Here is an 18,609-nt window from a genome sequence, read left to right as displayed (position 1 = left end):
CCCTTTCACAAAACCATGTTGACTCTGCCTGATTATCTTGATTTTTTCTCAGTGCCCTGCTCTAATGTCTTCAATAATAGCTTCTAACATTTTCCCGATGACAGATGTTAAGCTAACTAACCTGTTCTTTTCTGCTTTCCTGCTGATAAATTGGAGAAGCTGGGGTTGTTCTCCTTGGAGAAAAGAAGATTAAGAGGAAAGTTGATAGAGGTGTCCAAAATCATGAGGGGTCGGGACAGAGTAGATACAGAGAAACTGTTCCCATTGGTGGATGGTTTGAGAACCAGAGGACATCAATTTAAGGAGATTTGAAAAAGAAGCAACAGTGACATGAGGGAAAACTTTTTCAAACAGCGAGTTGTTAGGATCAGGAATGTACTGCTCGAGAGTGTGGTGGAGGCAGATTCAATCGAGGCCTTGTAAAGAGCATTGGATAATTAACTGAAGAGAAAAATATTTGCAGAGCTACAGGGAAAGGGCAGAAGAGTGGGACTAAGTGAGTTGCTCTTTCAGAGAGCCAGTACAAACACGATGGGTCAAATGGCCTCCTTCTGTGCTGCAACCATTTTATGATTGTAATTGGATAGCTCTTTCAAAGAGCAGGCACAGGCATGATGGGCCAAATGGACTCATCGGGCTGATTTTATTGGGGTACCGCCGTGGACAGCGGCGCCCTTCCAACTCAGCGCAACACCCACATTTAGCGACTGCTGCAGAGCCCCCGCAATATTGCGCGCGGGGGGCTCATGAGCATCATTGTGCCGAGCCTCCCCCCCTTATATTCTGTGGGGAGAGGTGGGACATTCTGCGCAGTGAGGAACCCTTTGACCGTTGTGCAGCTGGTACTGGGATTCTATTTTAAGCATCCCAGCACCTGCTTCCTGACAGCTATCAAAGAAATACTTACCTGACTGCTGAAGAGTGGGGCTGCTGTCAATCTGGCAGCAAAGCAGAAAGTGCTGCAGAAACCCAGCAGGTCAGGCAGCATCTGTGGAGAGAGAAACAGAGTTAACTTGTCCAAGTTCACAGACCTGAAAGTTAACTCTGCTTCTCTCTCCACAGATGCTGCCTGACCTGCTGAGTGACCTCAGCACCTTCCGCTTTGCTGCCACATACTTACCCTGCTGTGTCCCAGTGTCCTGTGAAGTTGTGATCCTCTTCTCCCACTCAAGTGTAACATTCCTTCTTGTCTGCGTGTTACACCTGGGTGAATAATTTTAAAATAGCACATTCCAGGACGTGAGACTTAAATAGACCATAAAAGGTACTACAGAGGTTGACAGAGAAAATGCTGACACAAATGGGAATGCACGGGTGTCACAGCAATGTCAGTACATCTTTCACTAAATGTTCCTCACCAACATGCGTGTCATTTTCTCTGTGTAAATGATGTGTGCCAGCATGTAGCGCCAATGTCACATCCCTTTGCACCGTTGGCCCTTCAGGAGAGCCAACGTAAGCATTAACATCATTGCCATGCCACCATTACTCATAAGCGTCTCCACCAATGCAGTGACCTGGACATTGGCTCAGTCAGCTGCTGCCTCTAATGGTTTACACAGGGATGCTGCAGATATGGACTGGTACACAGCAGGTGAGCGAGGGTGATGTGTGTCTTGCAGAGCTCATGTCAGTTCCTATGGAGTAGAGAGCCTTGATCTGATAAGCCACTTCCGTACATCCCTGCCTCACTGCTATCTCTACATGCGGAGCCTGACTGCCATCTGCCCTCCCAAGTGTCTTTCATATTGTAGATCCTCAGCGTCCTCATAGTCCAAGGAGGAATCCTGTTGACGTCTCTCCTCATCATGCCAGGTCTGGCCCCTATTGGGTGCGCAGCTGTGCAGAGCAGCAAAGAAAGGAGCTGGCCTTTTCAGCCCATTGTACAGGACATCACCCTATCCATACAGGCATTGGAAGCATCCTTTCAGCATGCCGATCTCCTGCTCAATGGTGGCTCTTGTAGCTCAGTGGCTGGTGTTGTATCTCTCCTCTGCAGCAATGGTGGGAGCCATGTCTGTAAAGGATAGCCCTTATCTCCAACAAGTCACCCCTCCATCTGAGCCAGTTCAGTGAACAGCGGTGGCAGCCAGGACTGGCGCAAGACTCAGGTGTCATGGCAGCTGCCTGAGAAGTGGTCACACATTCACAGCAAGCATCGGCAGTGATCACATACCAGCTTCACCTATTGAGAGGGCTCCTTTAATGGTGATGTCTGCAGGTGGTAGCCTGGCAGGAGGCCTGATGGCCACATGAGTGCAGTCTATGAACATTACAACCTATGGTTCTCCGGCAATTGTGCTAGAACCAATAGCCCTCTGGGCCTGGCTGTGAGAGTCCGTCCTGAAGCGGACATACTCACTGGCCCTCCAGTGCAGGGCATTGGTGACCTCCCTGATGCAGCGGTGCACTGCTGACTGTGTGACCCCCACAAAAGTCTCTGTTGGGCCCCTAAAAAGCTGCAAAGGCGTCAGGCTTGAGAACCGCTGTCACTATGAGGAACAAAGGCATGGGATGTCCACCGGAGCCCATGGGCCGCAGGTCATCCTTGAGCAGGGCACAGAGACGTGTCATCACCCTCTCGACGCGCGCAATCTCCTCTGACACTGGTGCTCTGACATCCGATGGCATGCCATGTGGGGCCTGTGGATGCACGGCAAACATAATGGCTGGCTCCACTTGGGGGCTGCTGCTCACGACTGGGGGCCTCTACATGGATCGCACCTGCCTGTTGGTATTGCCTCTGGCGCATGCGGATCCTCACGAGCAGAGGATCACACAATGTAGGATGAGCCAAACCTACTTCCATGTGATAAATAAAGTTGAACCCTGCATGTATTCGAAGCTTCCCCACATGGCAGGGATTGGTGTTGACGGGTACATCAGCTGCTTTCCTGGATCAACTATGTGGCGTGCCATGGCATTGCCCATCATGGCCAACACTCAGAGTGGCACAGCATGACCACATAAAGATCCTACCAGCTGAATCAATTGCCCCCACCATCCATAACACCTTCATGCTCCTGCCCTTTCTGACACCCTCCCCACACACAGGGTACCTAGTGTGCCATTGCCCCTTCACAAACACAGAGCGTACACTGTTAACGGAGGGATGGTACACAGTACCTCCCTTCATGCAAGCACAGCTTTGCCTCTAGTAATCCCAGATCCCCTCCCTTTCAGAATGCAGTGAGACCCCTGCATATCCCCCCTCCCTCCTCCCTTCCAGAATGCAGAGTTAGACCCCTGTGTATCCCCCTCCCTCCTCCCTTCCAGAAAGCAGAGTGAAACCCCTGCATAGCTCCCTCCTTCCTCTCTTCCAGAAAGCAGAGTGAGACCCGTGTGTCTCCCCCCTCCCTCTTCCCTTCCAGAATGCAGTTAGACCCCTGCATATCCCCCCTCCCTCCTCTCGTTAGGAATGCAGAGTTAGACCCCTGTGTATCCTCCCTCCCTTCCATAATGCAGAGTGCGGACTCACCGGGTTTACCGATCGTGAACAGGACGGCACGTGATGGCCGCCCTTTCAATGAGAAATTCGGCAGTGTCGGTGGAGAGACGGCGGGCTGCATCATCAACATCGGTAAGTAATCATTACCATCTGCTAATTGTGGTGCCGCTGCCGTGTGGCCGTAATATGCGGTGGGCCACTCTCGACGTCACGGGTCGAAGCGGGCCTCTCCCCGCAGCATTTTACCGGCCCCCGCGCCGCGACCCGCGGCCTCAAGGGGCCTCTGAAATTCAGCCCCTTCTGCGCTGTATCATCCTTCCACTTGTGTGATAATTACAGTTTGAAACATGCCATCACTAGAATCTGGGCCTCAATACACTTGTATAATTCTGGGCTACAATTGCTGTATCACCAAGTCTGCTGCAGATTCAGATTAAGCTGATTCAAACTCAAATGTCTTTTCTCAGCTCTGGTCCAAACAGTCTCATAACAAGATGATGCTCTGATAAACAGCAGCTAGAAATCTTCATTTCAATTTACTTATCCAGGAAACTATCCATGTTTCTTGAGAATTAAGTTTAAACTAAATTGCATGTGCTTATTTTTAAAAAGATGGCTTTTACCTGAGATCCTGGTATTTGCTGGTGGAAAACGTCTGTGGCTTTTCTGAGCAGCTGAATTAATGCACGATAATTTGAAGCATTGCTCCATGTCTCCAAATTAATTCCATCCAGAAACCGGGATTTTGCTAAATTCACATGATTTTTGATAAAATTGTCTCGTTGGCTCCTGTCTGTAATTTGTATTTCTTGTATAAATTCTGGTGAAGCGTGAAGAAATCACAATGATTGTTTTTACAGTTTCATTTGCAGGACAGTCCCAAGACATTTTACAAACAGAACTGGCAGCATCAAGGCGAAAGCAGGAGAGGAACATTTCGCTGCAGCTTGCATTTACCTAGTGCCTTCCACATCCTCAGGATGTCCTTACATTCTTCATAACCAATTAATTATTTTTGAAGTGTAATCACTGTTGTTTTCTAAGTGGATTTTGTAGCTAATTTGTGCCCAGCAAGGTCCCACAAATAGGAAATTAGATAATGGACCAGTTTGGCATTTTAGTGGTGTTGGGTGAGGGATGAATGTTACCCAGGACACCACGAGAACTCCCTGCTCTTCTTCACATTGTGCCCACGTGGTCCTCTACACCCACCTGAACAGGCTGGTGAAACATTTGTTTAATATCTCATCTGAAACACAGCACCTTCACCAGTGCAGCACTCCCTCAGTACTGCCCTTATGTGTCAATTGCTGGAGTGAACCCAAAACCTTCTAACACAGAGGGGAGGGAGATGGAGAGATAGAGAGAGAGCGTGTTCCCACTGAGTCAAGCTGACATGATGGAAGTGACCAAAAGCACAGTCAAACAGATCAGCTTCAAGGCAGATTGAGAAGAGAAGAGAAATAGAAAAGCAACAAAAGTAGAAGATTCTAGATTCTAGTTTTCAAGGCAGTAACAGCTGAAGGAGCTGCATTGATGGTGGAAGAGGAGAAATCTCATCAGGCCAGAGTCAGTAGAGTGGAGCGTGTGCGCTGGACTGAGGCTCAGTACACAATAGGGTAGGACTTTCACTAAAGTGCATCCTGCTTTCTAATTCTGGCTTCAATTACATACTGCTGTTGTGACATTTAATAAATGTTCCTGTTATTAATTTATTAAAGTCAAGATATCCCGTCATCTGGAGTTAGGGAGGACATCAAAAAGCAAGATCTCAAATGTAGTAATCACTGGATTACTCCCTTTGCCACACATGAAAGGCATAGGAGGATAGGGCAGTTAATGTGTGGCTGGAAACATGGTGCAGGAGGGAGGGCTTCAGATTCCTGGGAGATTGGGAGTTCTGTGGCAGGAGGGATCTCTTCTAAATGGACAGATTACACCTGAATAGATCTGAGAACAGGATCCTTGCTGACAGGTGTGGGGTAAGTTTTATACTAATTTGGCTTAAAGACAGAAAACAGCCAGCATAATAAATGGCTATTTTTCTGACTGGAAGATGGAAGACAGTGGTGTTCCCCAAGGGTCAGTGCTGGGACCACTTCATTTTTTGCTACATTTAAATGACTTGGATCTTAGAATACAGAGTAGAATCTCAAAATTTGCCAATGACACCAAACTTGGAGGTGTGGCAAACAGTGAGAATGATATGAACCGCCTGCAACACGATGTAGACGAGCAGAATGCACAGAGAGGTGGCAGATGGAATTTAACACAGTCATGGAAGTGCTTTATTTTCTGTTCTTTAAACGAAGGGGGAGTTCTGTGTGCCTTTAAAACTGAGAGTTGTTTGTCTCTCTGAAGACAATGTGTGTGAGCTGCAAGTCTGTTTCCTAAGCAACAGCAAGAGAGATGGGGTGACATGCTGTATTGTACCAGTTTGACTGTGTGTAAAGATTGGCTAGAACTGGTTTGATCTGGCAGACCAGTGAAGCATTCTCTCCTTGAAGGAAGGAAGGATTTGCCTCTCTCTCAGCAAAAAAATCTACATTAGCCTACAGGTTGTGTTTTGCCCAAAGGGGAAAAGACCCCAGGAAAGGATTCTTTGCATTATTGGAGATAGCAAATTCCTTTTTACTCCAGTCTCGAAGAAGTCTCTGCCTCAAGAGTGACTTTCTGTTGTCTTTTGTGTTTCTGGGAGCTCTGGAAACCCAGTAGTTTCTACTAATAGACTGCTGCTTCAAAATCTAAATAAACCTCTTGCTATACTCTTTGCTGAAAGAGCTGTGTGACGCCTACTGCAGCTGAAGTGCCTTGAAAGCCTATCCATTATAGACTGTTCATCAACTCGCCTGGAGACTTCGAGTGGCATCTGCCTATTCGACTCTGGGATACCTCACTGGTCCAGAAAATTAACCTAACTGGGACTTTCAACCCAGTTGTTTTATTATTCCTCAGAAAAGCTTCCTATTAAAAACATCATTTTAAACCAGTTAAACCAGTTTTTGAATGTCGGTGTATGTTCATGAGGGTCAGAACGAAAAGGAAGTTATAATGTCCCGGATGGGATTTATCCTAGGATTCTCTGGGAAGCTAGGGAGGAGATTGCAGAGCCTTTGTCCTTGATCTTTATGTCGTCATTGTCGACAGGAATAGTGCCGGAAGACTGGAGGATTGCAAATGTTGTCCCCTTGTTCAAGAAGGGGAGTAGAGACAGCCCTGGTAATTATAGACCTGTGAGCCTCACTTCGGTTGTGGGTAAAATGTTGGAAAAGGTTATAAGAGACAGGATTTATAATCATCTTGAAAAGAATAAGTACATTAGAGATAGTCAGCACGGTTTTGTGACGGGTAGGTCGTGCCTCACAAACCTTATTGAGTTTTTCGAGAAGGTGACCAAACAGGTGGATGAGGGTAAAGCAGTGGATGTGGTGTATATGGATTTCAGTAAGGCGTTTGATAAGGTTCCCCACGGTAGGCTATTGCAGAAAATACGGAAGTATGGGGTTGAAGGTGATTTAGAGCTTTGGATCAGAAATTGGCTAGCTGAAAGAAGACAGAGGGTGGTGGTTGATGGCAAATGTTCATCCTGGAGTTTAGTTACTAGTGGTGTACCGCAAGGATCTGTTTTGGGGCCATTGCTGTTTGTCATTTTTATAAATGACCTGGAAGAGGGTATAGAAGGGTGGGTTAGTAAATTTGCAGATGACACTAAGGTCGGTGGAGTTGTGGATAGTGCCGAAGGATGTTGTAGGGTGCAGAGAGACATAGATAGGCTGCAGAGCTGGGCTGAGAGATGGCAAATGGAGTTTAATGCGGAAAAGTGTGAGGTGATTCACTTTGGAAGGAGTAACAGGAATGCAGAGTACTGGGCTAATGGGAAGATTCTTGTTAGTGTAGATGAGCAGAGAGATCTTGGTGTCCAGGTGCATAAATCCCTGAAGGTTGCTAACCAGGTTAATAGGGCTGTCAAGAAGGCATATGGTGTGTTAGCTTTTATTAGTAGGGGGGTCGAGTTTCGGAGCCACGAGGTCATGCTGCAGCTGTACAAGACTCTGGTGAGACCGCACCTGGAGTATTGCGTGCAGTTCTGGTCACCGCATTATAGAAAGGATGTGGAAGCTATGGAAAGGGTGCAGAGGAGATTTACTAGGATGTTGCCTGGTATGGAGGGAAGGTCTTACGAGGAAAGGCTGAGGGACTTGAGGTTGTTTTCGTTGGAGAGAAGGAGGAGGAGAGGTGACTTAATAGAGACATATAAGATAATCAGAGGGTTAGATAGGGTGGATAGTGAGCGTCTTTTTCCTCGGATGGTGATGGCAAACACGAGGGGACATAGCTTCAAGTTGAGGGGTGATAGATATAGGACAGATGTGAGAGGTAGTTTCTTTACTCAGAGAGTAGTAAGGGCGTGGAATGCCCTGCCTGCAGCAGTAGTAGATTCGCCAACTTTAAGGGCATTTAAGTGGACATTGGATAGACACATGGATGAAAATGGAATAGTGTAGGTCAGATGGTTTCACAGCTCGGCGCAACATCGAGGGCCGAAGGGCCTGTACTGCGCTGTAATATTCTAATTCTAAAAGTCTTTTTAGACATAGTTTTATCTCAATATTGTTTAAGATTTAGCTTATTAATAAATAGTTAATTTGTTGTCATTTAAAGATACCTGGCTTGGTGTGTTTTATTCTGGGGGTTAAGAAAGTGTTTCATTTGGTTAACTTACAGGAGGTGGGAAACTTTAATAGTATGCTGTGACCTGTGGGGTAATGGGACTGAATTGACAGTGCATTACTCCCGCCTCATCATAACAATATTGACAAGTGTGAGGTGATGCATTTTGGCAGAATGACTCGGGAGAGGAAATATATACTTAATGGGACAGTTCGAAAGACAGTGCAGGAACAGAGGGGAATGGGGTGCATGTTCATAGATATTTGAATCTGGCAGGACATATTGAGAGAGTGGTTAGTAAAGTGAGGGGCATGCAGAGAGTCTTCAGGGTGATTTGGACAAGTTAAGTGAGTAGGCTAATGCATGCCTGATGCAGTATAATGTGAATAAATGTAAGGTTATCCACTTTGGTAGCAAAAACAGGAAGGCAGATTATTATCTGAAAGGCTATATACTGAGAGAGGGGAACATGCAACGGGACTTGAGGGTTCTTGTACACAAGTTGCTGAAGGTAAGCATGCAGGTGCAACAGGCAGTAAAAAAGGCAAATGGTATGTTGGCCTTCAAAGCAAGAGGATACGAGTACAGGAGCAGGGATGTCTTGCTGCAATTATACAGGGCCTTGGTGAGGCCACACCTGGAATATTCTGTGCAGTTTTTGTCTCCTTATCTGAGGATAGATGTTTTTGTGATAGAGGGAGTGCAGCAAAGGTTTACCAGACTGATTCCTGCGATGGTAGGACTGACGTATGAGCAGAGATTGAGTCAGTTAGGAAAGATTCTAACAGGACTTGACAGGGTAAATGCAGGAAGGATGTTCCTGATGGTGAGGGAGTCCAGAACCAGGGGTCATAGTCGAAGGATACAGGGTAAACCTTTCAGGACTGAGATGAGGAGAAATTTCTTCACCCAGAGAGTGGTGAGCCAGTGGAATTCGCTTCCACAGAAAGAAGCTGAGGCCAAAACATTGTTTGTTTTCAAGAAGGAGTTAGATATAGCTCTTGAGTCCAAAGGGAATCAAAGAATATGGGGAGAAAACGGGAACAGGTTACTGAGTTGAATGATCAGCCATGATCGCAATCAATGGCGGAGCAGGCTTGAAGGACCGAATGGTCTACTCCTGCTCCTGTTTTCTATGTTTCTATTTTCTATGCATATGGGATCTTGGACTTCATAAATCGAGGCTTTGAGTACAAAAGCAGGGAAGTTATGCTGAACTTTTATAAAGCTCTGGTTAGGCCCCAACTGGTGTATTGCGTCCATTTCTGGTCACCATTCTTCAGGAAGGATGTGAGGGTCCTTGAGAGGGTGCAGAGGAGATTTACTAGAATGATTCCAGTGATGGGAATTTTAGTTAAAAGGTTAAGCTGGAAAAACTGTGGTTGTCATCCTTAGATCAAAGGAGATTGTGGGGAGATTTAATGGAAGTGTACAAGATTAGACAAGGAGAAACGTCCCATTAATTAATGGTACAAGACTAGGGGACACAGATTGAAGGTTTTGGGCAAGAGATCGGGGGAATATGAGGAAGAACATTTTTACGCAGTGGGTGGTAATGACCTGGAACTCGCTGCCCACAAGGGTGGTGGAAGCGGAGACAATAAATGACTTCAAAAGGAATTTGAATGGGCACTTGAAGGAAATAAACTTGCAGGGCTATGGGTATCGACTAGGGGAGTGGGACTGACTGGATAGCTCCATGGAAAGCCAGCATGGACTCAATGGGCTGAATGGCCTCCTTCTGTCCTGTAAATGACTCTGTGACTATATTACCTCCTCTGCTCTGTTTATGACATTCTTGATGGCATGGATATACCAGTCTTCCCTTAATCCAAGTTCTTCAGTCACAACCTGTGCACTGTTTGGCCGGGTCTGGTTAGTCAGTATTTTAAGTAACAGAAACAGCTCCTGGATTGAGTCTTCACTTTCTTCTGCTTGCCGGTGCTCCACTCCTGCCTGACTGCCCGATCTGGGGAGGACTCTGTCTCCTTTTATCTGGTTCTAACCAGTGTCAGTTTCCCTGGAAACCTGAAGTTATTTTTCCAGCTTCTGTTTCTGTTTAGATTTCCATTTCTGTTTCAGTTCTAGTTTCTGAATCAATTCTAGTTTCCCTCTCAGTTAGAATCTGAAAAGCAAACTTTGGAACCATGGATTCCATCACACTTCCCATCTTGGGGAAAAGAAAGTCTTACTACAGTAAAGTTTTCATTACAATGGTTTAGAGATACAGCAAGTTGTTAACATCATAAACATTTGATCAAATAGCTTATTGCATATTGTAAAGGTAATATTTTCATGTTCCACAATTGGACATATTGGGGTGAATTTTATCAGCACCTCGATGTGTGGGCCGCGGCGGGGAGGCCCATAAAATGCTAGTGGGAGCAGCCCACCTCGACCCACGACACCGAGATGGCACCACCGGATATTAGCTGTGGCAGCGAGGCCTCGGTGCAGCCCTCACCCCCATCGTTTGGCGGCGGGGCCTTCATTACAATATTAAAATGAGGATAATTAACATTCAAATGAACTTACCTGCCGGACGGAACTCACAATCCTTCAGACCTCCGTTGGAGTTCCAAGGCGAGACACTGGTCGGGAGGGGGAGGAATAAAAATTATCAGGATGGGAGAAGGGGGAAGCAGGGAAAACACTTTTTATTGGCTGCAGGGATGGTGGGAAGGAGTTGAGGGTCAAAGGGAACAATTTTGTGGGGAAGGTTCAGGATATCAATACAAGTTTTTCTGGGGGAAGAGGATGATTTATATATAGATTATCCATTGGGAGGTGGGAGATGGGATTTGAAGTTGAATTAAAATTGTATTTTTATTTCCCGGAGACTGGGACCTGTAAAAATTTAAATGTCACTGAAGGGCTCGAAGCCCTTTAAAAATAGCGGTGTGCCTGAGAGGTGACGCTGTTGCTGGGGACGCAGCAGCCGCCCCTTCTGCATCATCGGGGGCAGCTGTTCTGCCCCTCTATTTAAATGAGCTTCCGGGAATAATATCGTGGGGGCTTGGCGCCGGAACCTCCGGCACAGCGCGCTGCCGTGAAGCGCGAGGCACTGATAAAATTCAGCCCATCGTATTTACAAAATTATAAAGGCTTAATCAATAACAAAAGCCACTCAAATTTGCCAGTTAGGATTCAAACATTATAGAATATCAGAACTCAGGGCCTTCATTCTCTTTTAAACCCCTTCTTTCAACTTTGGATACAGCATCAGCAATGATATTGCTTTTCCCTGTAACATGCACAATTTTCAGTGTAAATGGCTGGAACATCAAACTCCAACAAAACAGCCGGAGGTTCTTTGTTCTGAACTTTGAGAAACAATGTGAGTTGTGGTCTATAGAAACTAATATTTCTCCTTGACTATTGATTACAAAGACCTCAAAATGTTGTAAAGCCAGTACAAGACTTAAAGCTTCTTTGTCGATCGTCCAGTATTTTGTTTGATGTTTATTGATCTTCCTGGAGAAGTAGCTACTGGGCTGTTCCAGAGCAGGATCATCATCTTGGAGCAGCACTGCTCCGACTGTTACAAAAGTGCCTCTAGGTTTTGTTAAATATATTTTTTGAGGATTCATTTTTGAAAGATTGACGCAATGTTAAACTTTGGGGTTTTCAAAGGGGGTTATGTAAAGGTCAATCAAAATATCAATAAGGTCGCTGGTGTAGACAGAATTCCCGCCGAATCTCAGAAATACGGCGGGGAGGCACTCTTGACACAAATACATGGTCTCATCACCCTCATCTGGAAGGAGAACAGAATGTCAGGGGATCTCTGAGATGCCGTTATTATGACAATCTTCAAAAAAGGTGACAAGACCGACTGTGGTAACTACAGAGGGGTATCCCTGCTGTCCGCCACAGGGGAGGTCATCATAAGAGTCCTTCTCAACCACCTCCTCCCTGTGGCTGAAGAGCTCCTACTGGAATCACAATGTGGATTCCATCCATCAAGAGGCACAGTGGACATGATCTTCACAGCAAGACAGCGCCAAGAAAAATGTAGGGAGCAGCAGCAACCTTTATACATGGCCTTCTTTAACCTCACAAAGGCCTTCGACTCTGTCAACTGGGAGGGATTATGGAACATCCTCCTCAAATTTGGCTGCCTGGAGAAATTCGTTACCATCCTCCACCTGCTGCATGTCGACATGCAAGCTGTAATCCTTGCTAACAGATCTGTCAATGACCCAATCTGTGTGCAAACTAGGATCAAGCAAGGCTGTGTCATCGCACCAACACACTTTTCCATCTTCCTTGCCTCAAGACTCCACCTATTTTCTTTAAAGCTCCCTGCTGGAGTAGATCTACTCTACAGGACGAGCCTCCAGTCCAGAACCAAGGCCACTTCAATCTCTGTCATCAAGTTGCACGATGCTGACGACGTTTGCCTATGCGCACACTTGGAGGAAGAGATTCAAACCCTTGTCGATGCATTCATGGAGGCATACAATAGAATGGGCCTTAAGCTAAACATCCGGAAGACTAAAGTCCTATACCAGACTGCTCTCACAGTGCAACATTGCCCCCCGACTATCACGATCTACAGCGAACCACTGGACAATGTGAATCACTTCTCATACCTTTGGAGCCTCCTCAGTGTCACATAATCGTTTTTTTCCTCGTCAGGTTAAAAAACAGTGCTTGTCTTTCAGACTCAGTTTCAAAACAGTGTGCCTTTAAGACTGAGGACAGTATGCCAGCTGCACCTGCCATTAGGCCAAAGCAGGAGAGAGAGGTCACATGGTATAATGTTTCCCTTTGTGTGTAAAAACTGGCAGAAACCGGATTGAACCAATTTACCAGCAAACCATGTTACTGAAGAAAAGAGCTGTCTATTTTTCTCAGCAAAAAATCTACAAGGAGTTATGGGCCACGTTAATTGCCTAAGGAGGAAAATACCCTTTGAAGGGACTGTTTGTATTGCTGAAGTAAAGTTTTGACTGACAGACTGTAGGTTTTAAACTTCAAGAAGACCATTTGCTGTGCTCATTGCTGAAAGAACTGTTTCTGCCTGCTGCAGCCAAAGTGTTTTGAACGTCTATCGACTCAGAGACTATTTTATCAAATGCACGTGGAGACTTCGAGTGGCATGTGATCATTTTTATATTAGAATACCTCAACCATCAGGAATGTAACCCACAAAGACTTATATGCCAGTTATTTATTTACTCTTAAGAAATAAGTATTTTTTTTAAAACATAATTTTTTTTCAAAGAAACCGGTTAACCATGATTTTTGAGTGTATGTGTATGAATGGGGGAGTTAAGTTAAAATAACAAGTTATAAGGTCTTTAGACATAGGTATATCTTAACAGAGTTTAGTATTTAGTTTTGAACAAATAGTTAATCTGTTGCTGTCTAGACACCTGGTTTGAACTGTTTTATTCTGAGGGTTACGAGAGTGTTTAATTTGGCATTTTCCGGTTGGGTGGGAAAACGTTAATAATATACTGTGACCTGTGGAGTGATGGGACTGAATTGACAGTGCATTGCTCCCACCTCAGTCATAACATCAGCAAGGGCAGACATTGATGATGAAACTCAGCATCGCCTCCAGTGTGCCAGCGCAGCCTTCAGTCGTCTGAGGAAAACAGTGCTTGACAACAAAGACCTCAAACCTGGCACCAAGCTCATGGTCTACAGGGCCACAGTGTTACCTGCCCTCCTGTATGTGTCAGAAACATGGACACTGCACAGCAGACATCTCAAAGCTCTGGAGAGATATGACAGTAATATGGGACACAATTTCAAAATTGGCAGAAGACACATAACTTGGAAATATTGTGAACTGTAAGGAAGATAATGATAAACTTCAAGAGGACAGGTTGATGAAATGGGCAGACAAGTTCCAGATGAAATTTCATACAGAGAAGTGTGAAGCAATTCATTTTAGTGGGAAGAATGAGAAAAGACAATAAAAATTAAGAGTACAAATCTAAAGGTGGTGTCGGAGCAGAGGCACCTGGGGGTATATGTGCACAAATCATTGAAGGTGGCAGGGCAGGTTGAGAAAGCATTAAGAAAGCAAATGGGACCCTGGGCTTTATTAAGAGGCATGGAGTACAAGAACAAAGAAGTTAGGATAAAGAATAAATGATGTAAAAGCAAAATACCGCAGATGCTGGAAATCTGAAATCAAAACAAGAAATGCTGCAAATACTCAGCAGGTCTGGCAGCATCTCTAGAGAGAGAAGCAGAGTTAACGTTTCAGGTCAATGATCCTTCATCAGAACGGGCAAATATTCAAAATGTAATCGGTTTTAAGCAAGTAAAGCAGGGGTGGAGCAAGAGATAATAAAAGAGAAGGTGTTGATAGGGCAAGATCACAGAGAATAACTGACTAGGACCCATGCGGATACCCATAGCAATGCCTTTCACTTGAAGGAAATGTGAGAACAAGTTCAGCCAGGCGGAGGAGGGTGGTGGTGGTGGTGGTGGAAGTTAGGATAAACCTGTATAAAACACTGGCTCAGCCTCAACTGGAATATTGTGTCCAGCTCTGGGCACTACACTTTGGGAAGGTTGTGAAAGCTTCAGAGAGGGTTCAGAAAATATTAACAAAAATGGTTCCAGGGATGAGGAACACCAGTTACATGGATATGTTGGAGAATCTGGGACTGTTCTCCTTCCAGAAGATTAAGAAGAGATTTGATAGAGCTGATCAAAACCATGAGGGTTCTGGACAGAGAAGATACAAAGAAACTATTCCCATTGGCAGAAAGATTGAGAACCAGAGGATACCGATTTAAGGGGATTGGCAAAAGAAGCAACAGTGACATGCAGAAAAACATTTTCACACAGTGAGTTGTTAGGATCTGGAATGCACTGCCTGAGCGTGTGGTGGGGGCAGATTCAATGGAGGAGTTCAAAAGAGACTTGGATAATCATCTGAAGAGAAAAAAAATTGCAGAGGTACAGGGAAATGGCGAGGGAAGGGGATGAGGTGAGTAACTCTTGCAGAGAGCTGGCACAGATAGGATGGGCAGAATGGCCTCCTTCTGTGTTGCAACCATTCTATCATTCTATGAGGACAGGAGGTGTGTGTTGATGTAATATTTTTAATATATAATAATTGGAATGTAGAATCATTAATAATGGTTGTATAGGAGCTGCAGAGGAATTTCAGCATTGTAACATCAATAACAGCGATATCATAGAATGACATAAAATATACAGCACACAAACAGGCCATTCGGCCCAACCAGTCCATTCCGGTGATTATGCTCGAGCCTCAAACCTGCACACTGCATGTTCCATTATGTGGTTCTCAATAATACAGCTTGCATTAGAAGACAGAAGGACATTCATGTTTTATTCTGTGATAAAATTAGTTACCTTTTGTGACAATTCGAACTTTATTTGCGTGAGCATGACACACAAGATCAGGTCGTGGAAAATGCAAGGCGACAACAGTCGTGACCTTAGACCAGTCATAATGTATCCAATCCGCTCCTCCATGATAAAACACCAAGACCTGATACAAAAATAAAACTGTCAGCTGCAGTAATGAAGGATATAAAACTGACATTAAAAATATAGATTTTCCTGATCAATATAATTGTCCCCAGGGTACAGGATAAGGAAGGGATAATGAACACATCTAGTCTGCAGGTTATATTGATGGAGCTCCTGTTCCTGCCACATTGCCCACTTAGTAACATTACTCTGAAATAAATACTAACCTCATCAACTACACAGCAGTTACAGAGACATTTAACACCAACATTTGTTCAAAGATCTGCTAAATTGTATTCAGTTTAATCGTGACCAGGGTCCCAGTTTTACAATGACCGAGGTCAAATCGATTTTTAACTGGTGTTTTGGGGATCAATATTGTGTGAAAACTGCAAACCTGAACCATGGTATGAGGCTGTAAGAGTTAGATCACACATCATTTAAGACTCTGCACATTGGAGAAGCATTAAAAACACATTTTATTGATGCTTCACTTGTTAAAATATCTTTGCACTGCCCAATACTACGGCTGGTCCTATTTTACACAGGCTGTAACTATACCAAGATTAACACTTGAACATATGTATTATATATAACAGGATTCTCTTTGCATTTCGACAATAATCTGAGCTGCCCCTTGCGCCGCTGCACCAGCTTCACCTGTCACTGACCCCGACTCACAGCCTCAGCCTGTTCCTGATACTCGGACTGTGTTAACGACCCCTCTCCAGTCTGTATCTCCCCCGGAGCCCAGGCTGGAGCCTGACTGGAGAACTCTCTTCCCCACATCAACCCAGTCCAGCCCGAGTCCCCCAGTCCAGTCCAGCCCGAGCCCCCCAGTCCAGTCCAGCCCAGCCCGATCACCCCAGTCCAGTCCACCCCAGCCTGATCCCCCCAGTCCAGTTCAGCCCAGCCCGATCCCCCCAGTCCAGTCCAGCCCAGCCCGAGCCCCCCAGTCCAGTCCAACCCAGCCCAAGCCCCCCAGTCCAGTCCAGCACAGCCCGATCCCCCCAGTCCAGTCTAGCCGAGCCCGAGCCCCCCAGTCCAGTGCAGCCCAGCCCAAGCCCCCCAGTCCAGTCCAGCACAGCCCGATCCCCCCCAGTCCAGTCCAGCCCAGCCCGAGCCCCCCAGTCCAGTCCAGCCCAGCCCGAGCCCCCCAGTCCAGTCCAGCACAGCCCGATCCCCCCAGTCCAGTCCAGCCCAGCCCGAGCCCCGCAGTCCAGTCCAGCCCAGCCCGAGCCCCCCAGTCCAGTCCAGCCCAGCCCGAGCCCCCCCAGTCCAGTCCAGCACAGCCCGATCCCCCCAGTCCAGTCTAGCCGAGCCCGAGCCCCCCAGTCCAGTGCAGCCCAGCCCAAGCCCCCCAGTCCAGTCCAGCACAGCCCGATCCCCCCAGTCCAGTCCAGCCCAGCCCGAGCCCCCCAGTCCAGTCCAGCCCAGCCCGAGCCCTCCAGTCCAGTCCAGCACAGCCCGATCCCCCCAGTCCAGTCCAGCCCAGCCCGAGCCCCCCAGTCCAGTCCAGCCCAGCCCGAGCCCCCCAGTCCAGTACAGCACAGCCCGATCCCCCCAGTCCAGTCCAGCCCAGCCCGAGCCCCCCCAGTCCAGTCCAGCACAGCCCAATCCCCCCAGTCAAGTCCAGCCCAGCCCGAGCCCCCCAGTCCAGTCCAGCACAGCCCGTCCCCCAAGTCCAGTCCAGCACAGCCCGATCCCCCCAGTCCAGTCCAGCCCAGCCCGAGCCCCCAAGTCCAGTCCAGTCCAGCCCGAGCCCCCCAGTCCAGTCCAGCCCAGCCCGAGCCCCCCAGTCCAGTCCAGCACAGCCCGAGTCCCCCCAGTCCAGTCCAGCACAGCCCGATCCCCCCAGTCCAGTCCAGCACAGCCCGATCCCCCCAGTCCAGTCCAGCCCAGCCCGAGCCCCCCAGTCCAGTCCAGCACAGCCCGAGTCCCCCCAGTCCAGTCCAGCACAGCCAGATCCCCCCAGTCCAGTCCGGCCCAGCCCGATCCCCCCAGTCCAGTCCAGCCCAGCCCGAGCCCCCCAGTCCAGTCCAGCACAGCCCGATCCCCCCAGTCCAGTCCAGCACAGCCCGATCCCCCCAGTCCTGTCCAGCACAGCCCGAGTCCCCCAGTCCAGTCCAGTCCAGCCCGAGCCCCCCAGTCCATCCCAGCCCAGCCCCCCAGCCCAGTCCAGCACAGCCCGATCCCCCCAGTCCAGTCCAGCCCAGCCCGAGCCCCCCAGTCCAGTCCAGCACAGCCCGAGCCCCCCAGTCCAGTCCAGCCCGAGCCCCCCAGTCCAGTCCAGCCCGATCCCCCCAGTCCAGCCCGAGCCCCCCAGTCCAGCCCAGCCCGATCCCCCCAGTCCAGCCCAGCCCGATCCCCCCAGCCCAGTCCAGCCCAGCCCCGGGGGGGTGGAGTCCCGGCCCCTGGTGTAAAAGGAACATCCTAAAGAGGACAATCTCTGACCTTCCACATCAGTGCGGGTGAGAGGAGCTGAACCACATGAGGAAAGGCAGGAGTTCACATCCCAATGCTCCATTCCAAGTGTTACTGCTCAACACACTTCAAAAGACAACTTCAAGTAAACTAACTCTTTTCCCGAGGGAATTTAATGATCTGAGACACTCACCTCAACTTGGTACTGATGGTCCGCGGGTATGGGTTGACACAGATCCCGTGGTGAACATGGACACGGATCCTGGGAAAAGACCCCGGAGTCTCCGCCGATCCACAGCGCCAGCACCGCCAGAGCCCGCACCAATACCAAACTCCAGCGCATCCTCTCCGCCGGAGATGAAAATCCATCAGACACAGTGAGATGGTTTATTTATATTGAGCTGCATGTGACTGATGATGAAACCTCCTGGATCTCTATCTCTATCTCACTTTGTGTGATAATAGTGGAATGTTGACGCAAGCTTCATCCTGTCAAATGCAACTTTGTTGGGAAATTCTCTTCTCCCCCTCTCTTCCTGTCTTGTGCAACATTCATCCCTGAACCTTTCCCCTTTTCCAACTCATTCATCCGTGAA

At 47.5% G+C, this 18,609-nt stretch overlaps 1 protein-coding gene across 1 annotated transcript in view; it reads right to left on the bottom strand.

Annotated features, from left to right (window-relative positions):
* Positions 1 to 18,356, bottom strand: part of LOC137373164 (di-N-acetylchitobiase-like) — a 49,361-nt gene extending 31,005 nt beyond the window's left edge. Inside the window, exons 1-4 of the mRNA XM_068038023.1 lie at positions 18,207 to 18,356; positions 15,987 to 16,004; positions 15,470 to 15,608; positions 4,072 to 4,268 (exon numbers count right to left, since the gene is read on the bottom strand). Coding sequence (XP_067894124.1) covers positions 4,072 to 4,268; positions 15,470 to 15,608; positions 15,987 to 16,004; positions 18,207 to 18,356 — 504 coding nt within the window. The remainder of the gene's footprint in view (positions 1 to 4,071; positions 4,269 to 15,469; positions 15,609 to 15,986; positions 16,005 to 18,206) is intronic.
* Positions 18,357 to 18,609: the final 253 nt, after the last annotated feature.

Source organism: Heterodontus francisci, chromosome 8 (genome assembly GCF_036365525.1).
Source record: "Heterodontus francisci isolate sHetFra1 chromosome 8, sHetFra1.hap1, whole genome shotgun sequence".
Lineage (NCBI taxonomy): Eukaryota > Metazoa > Chordata > Chondrichthyes > Heterodontiformes > Heterodontidae > Heterodontus > Heterodontus francisci.
This window is presented reverse-complemented; position numbering and strand designations above follow the sequence as displayed.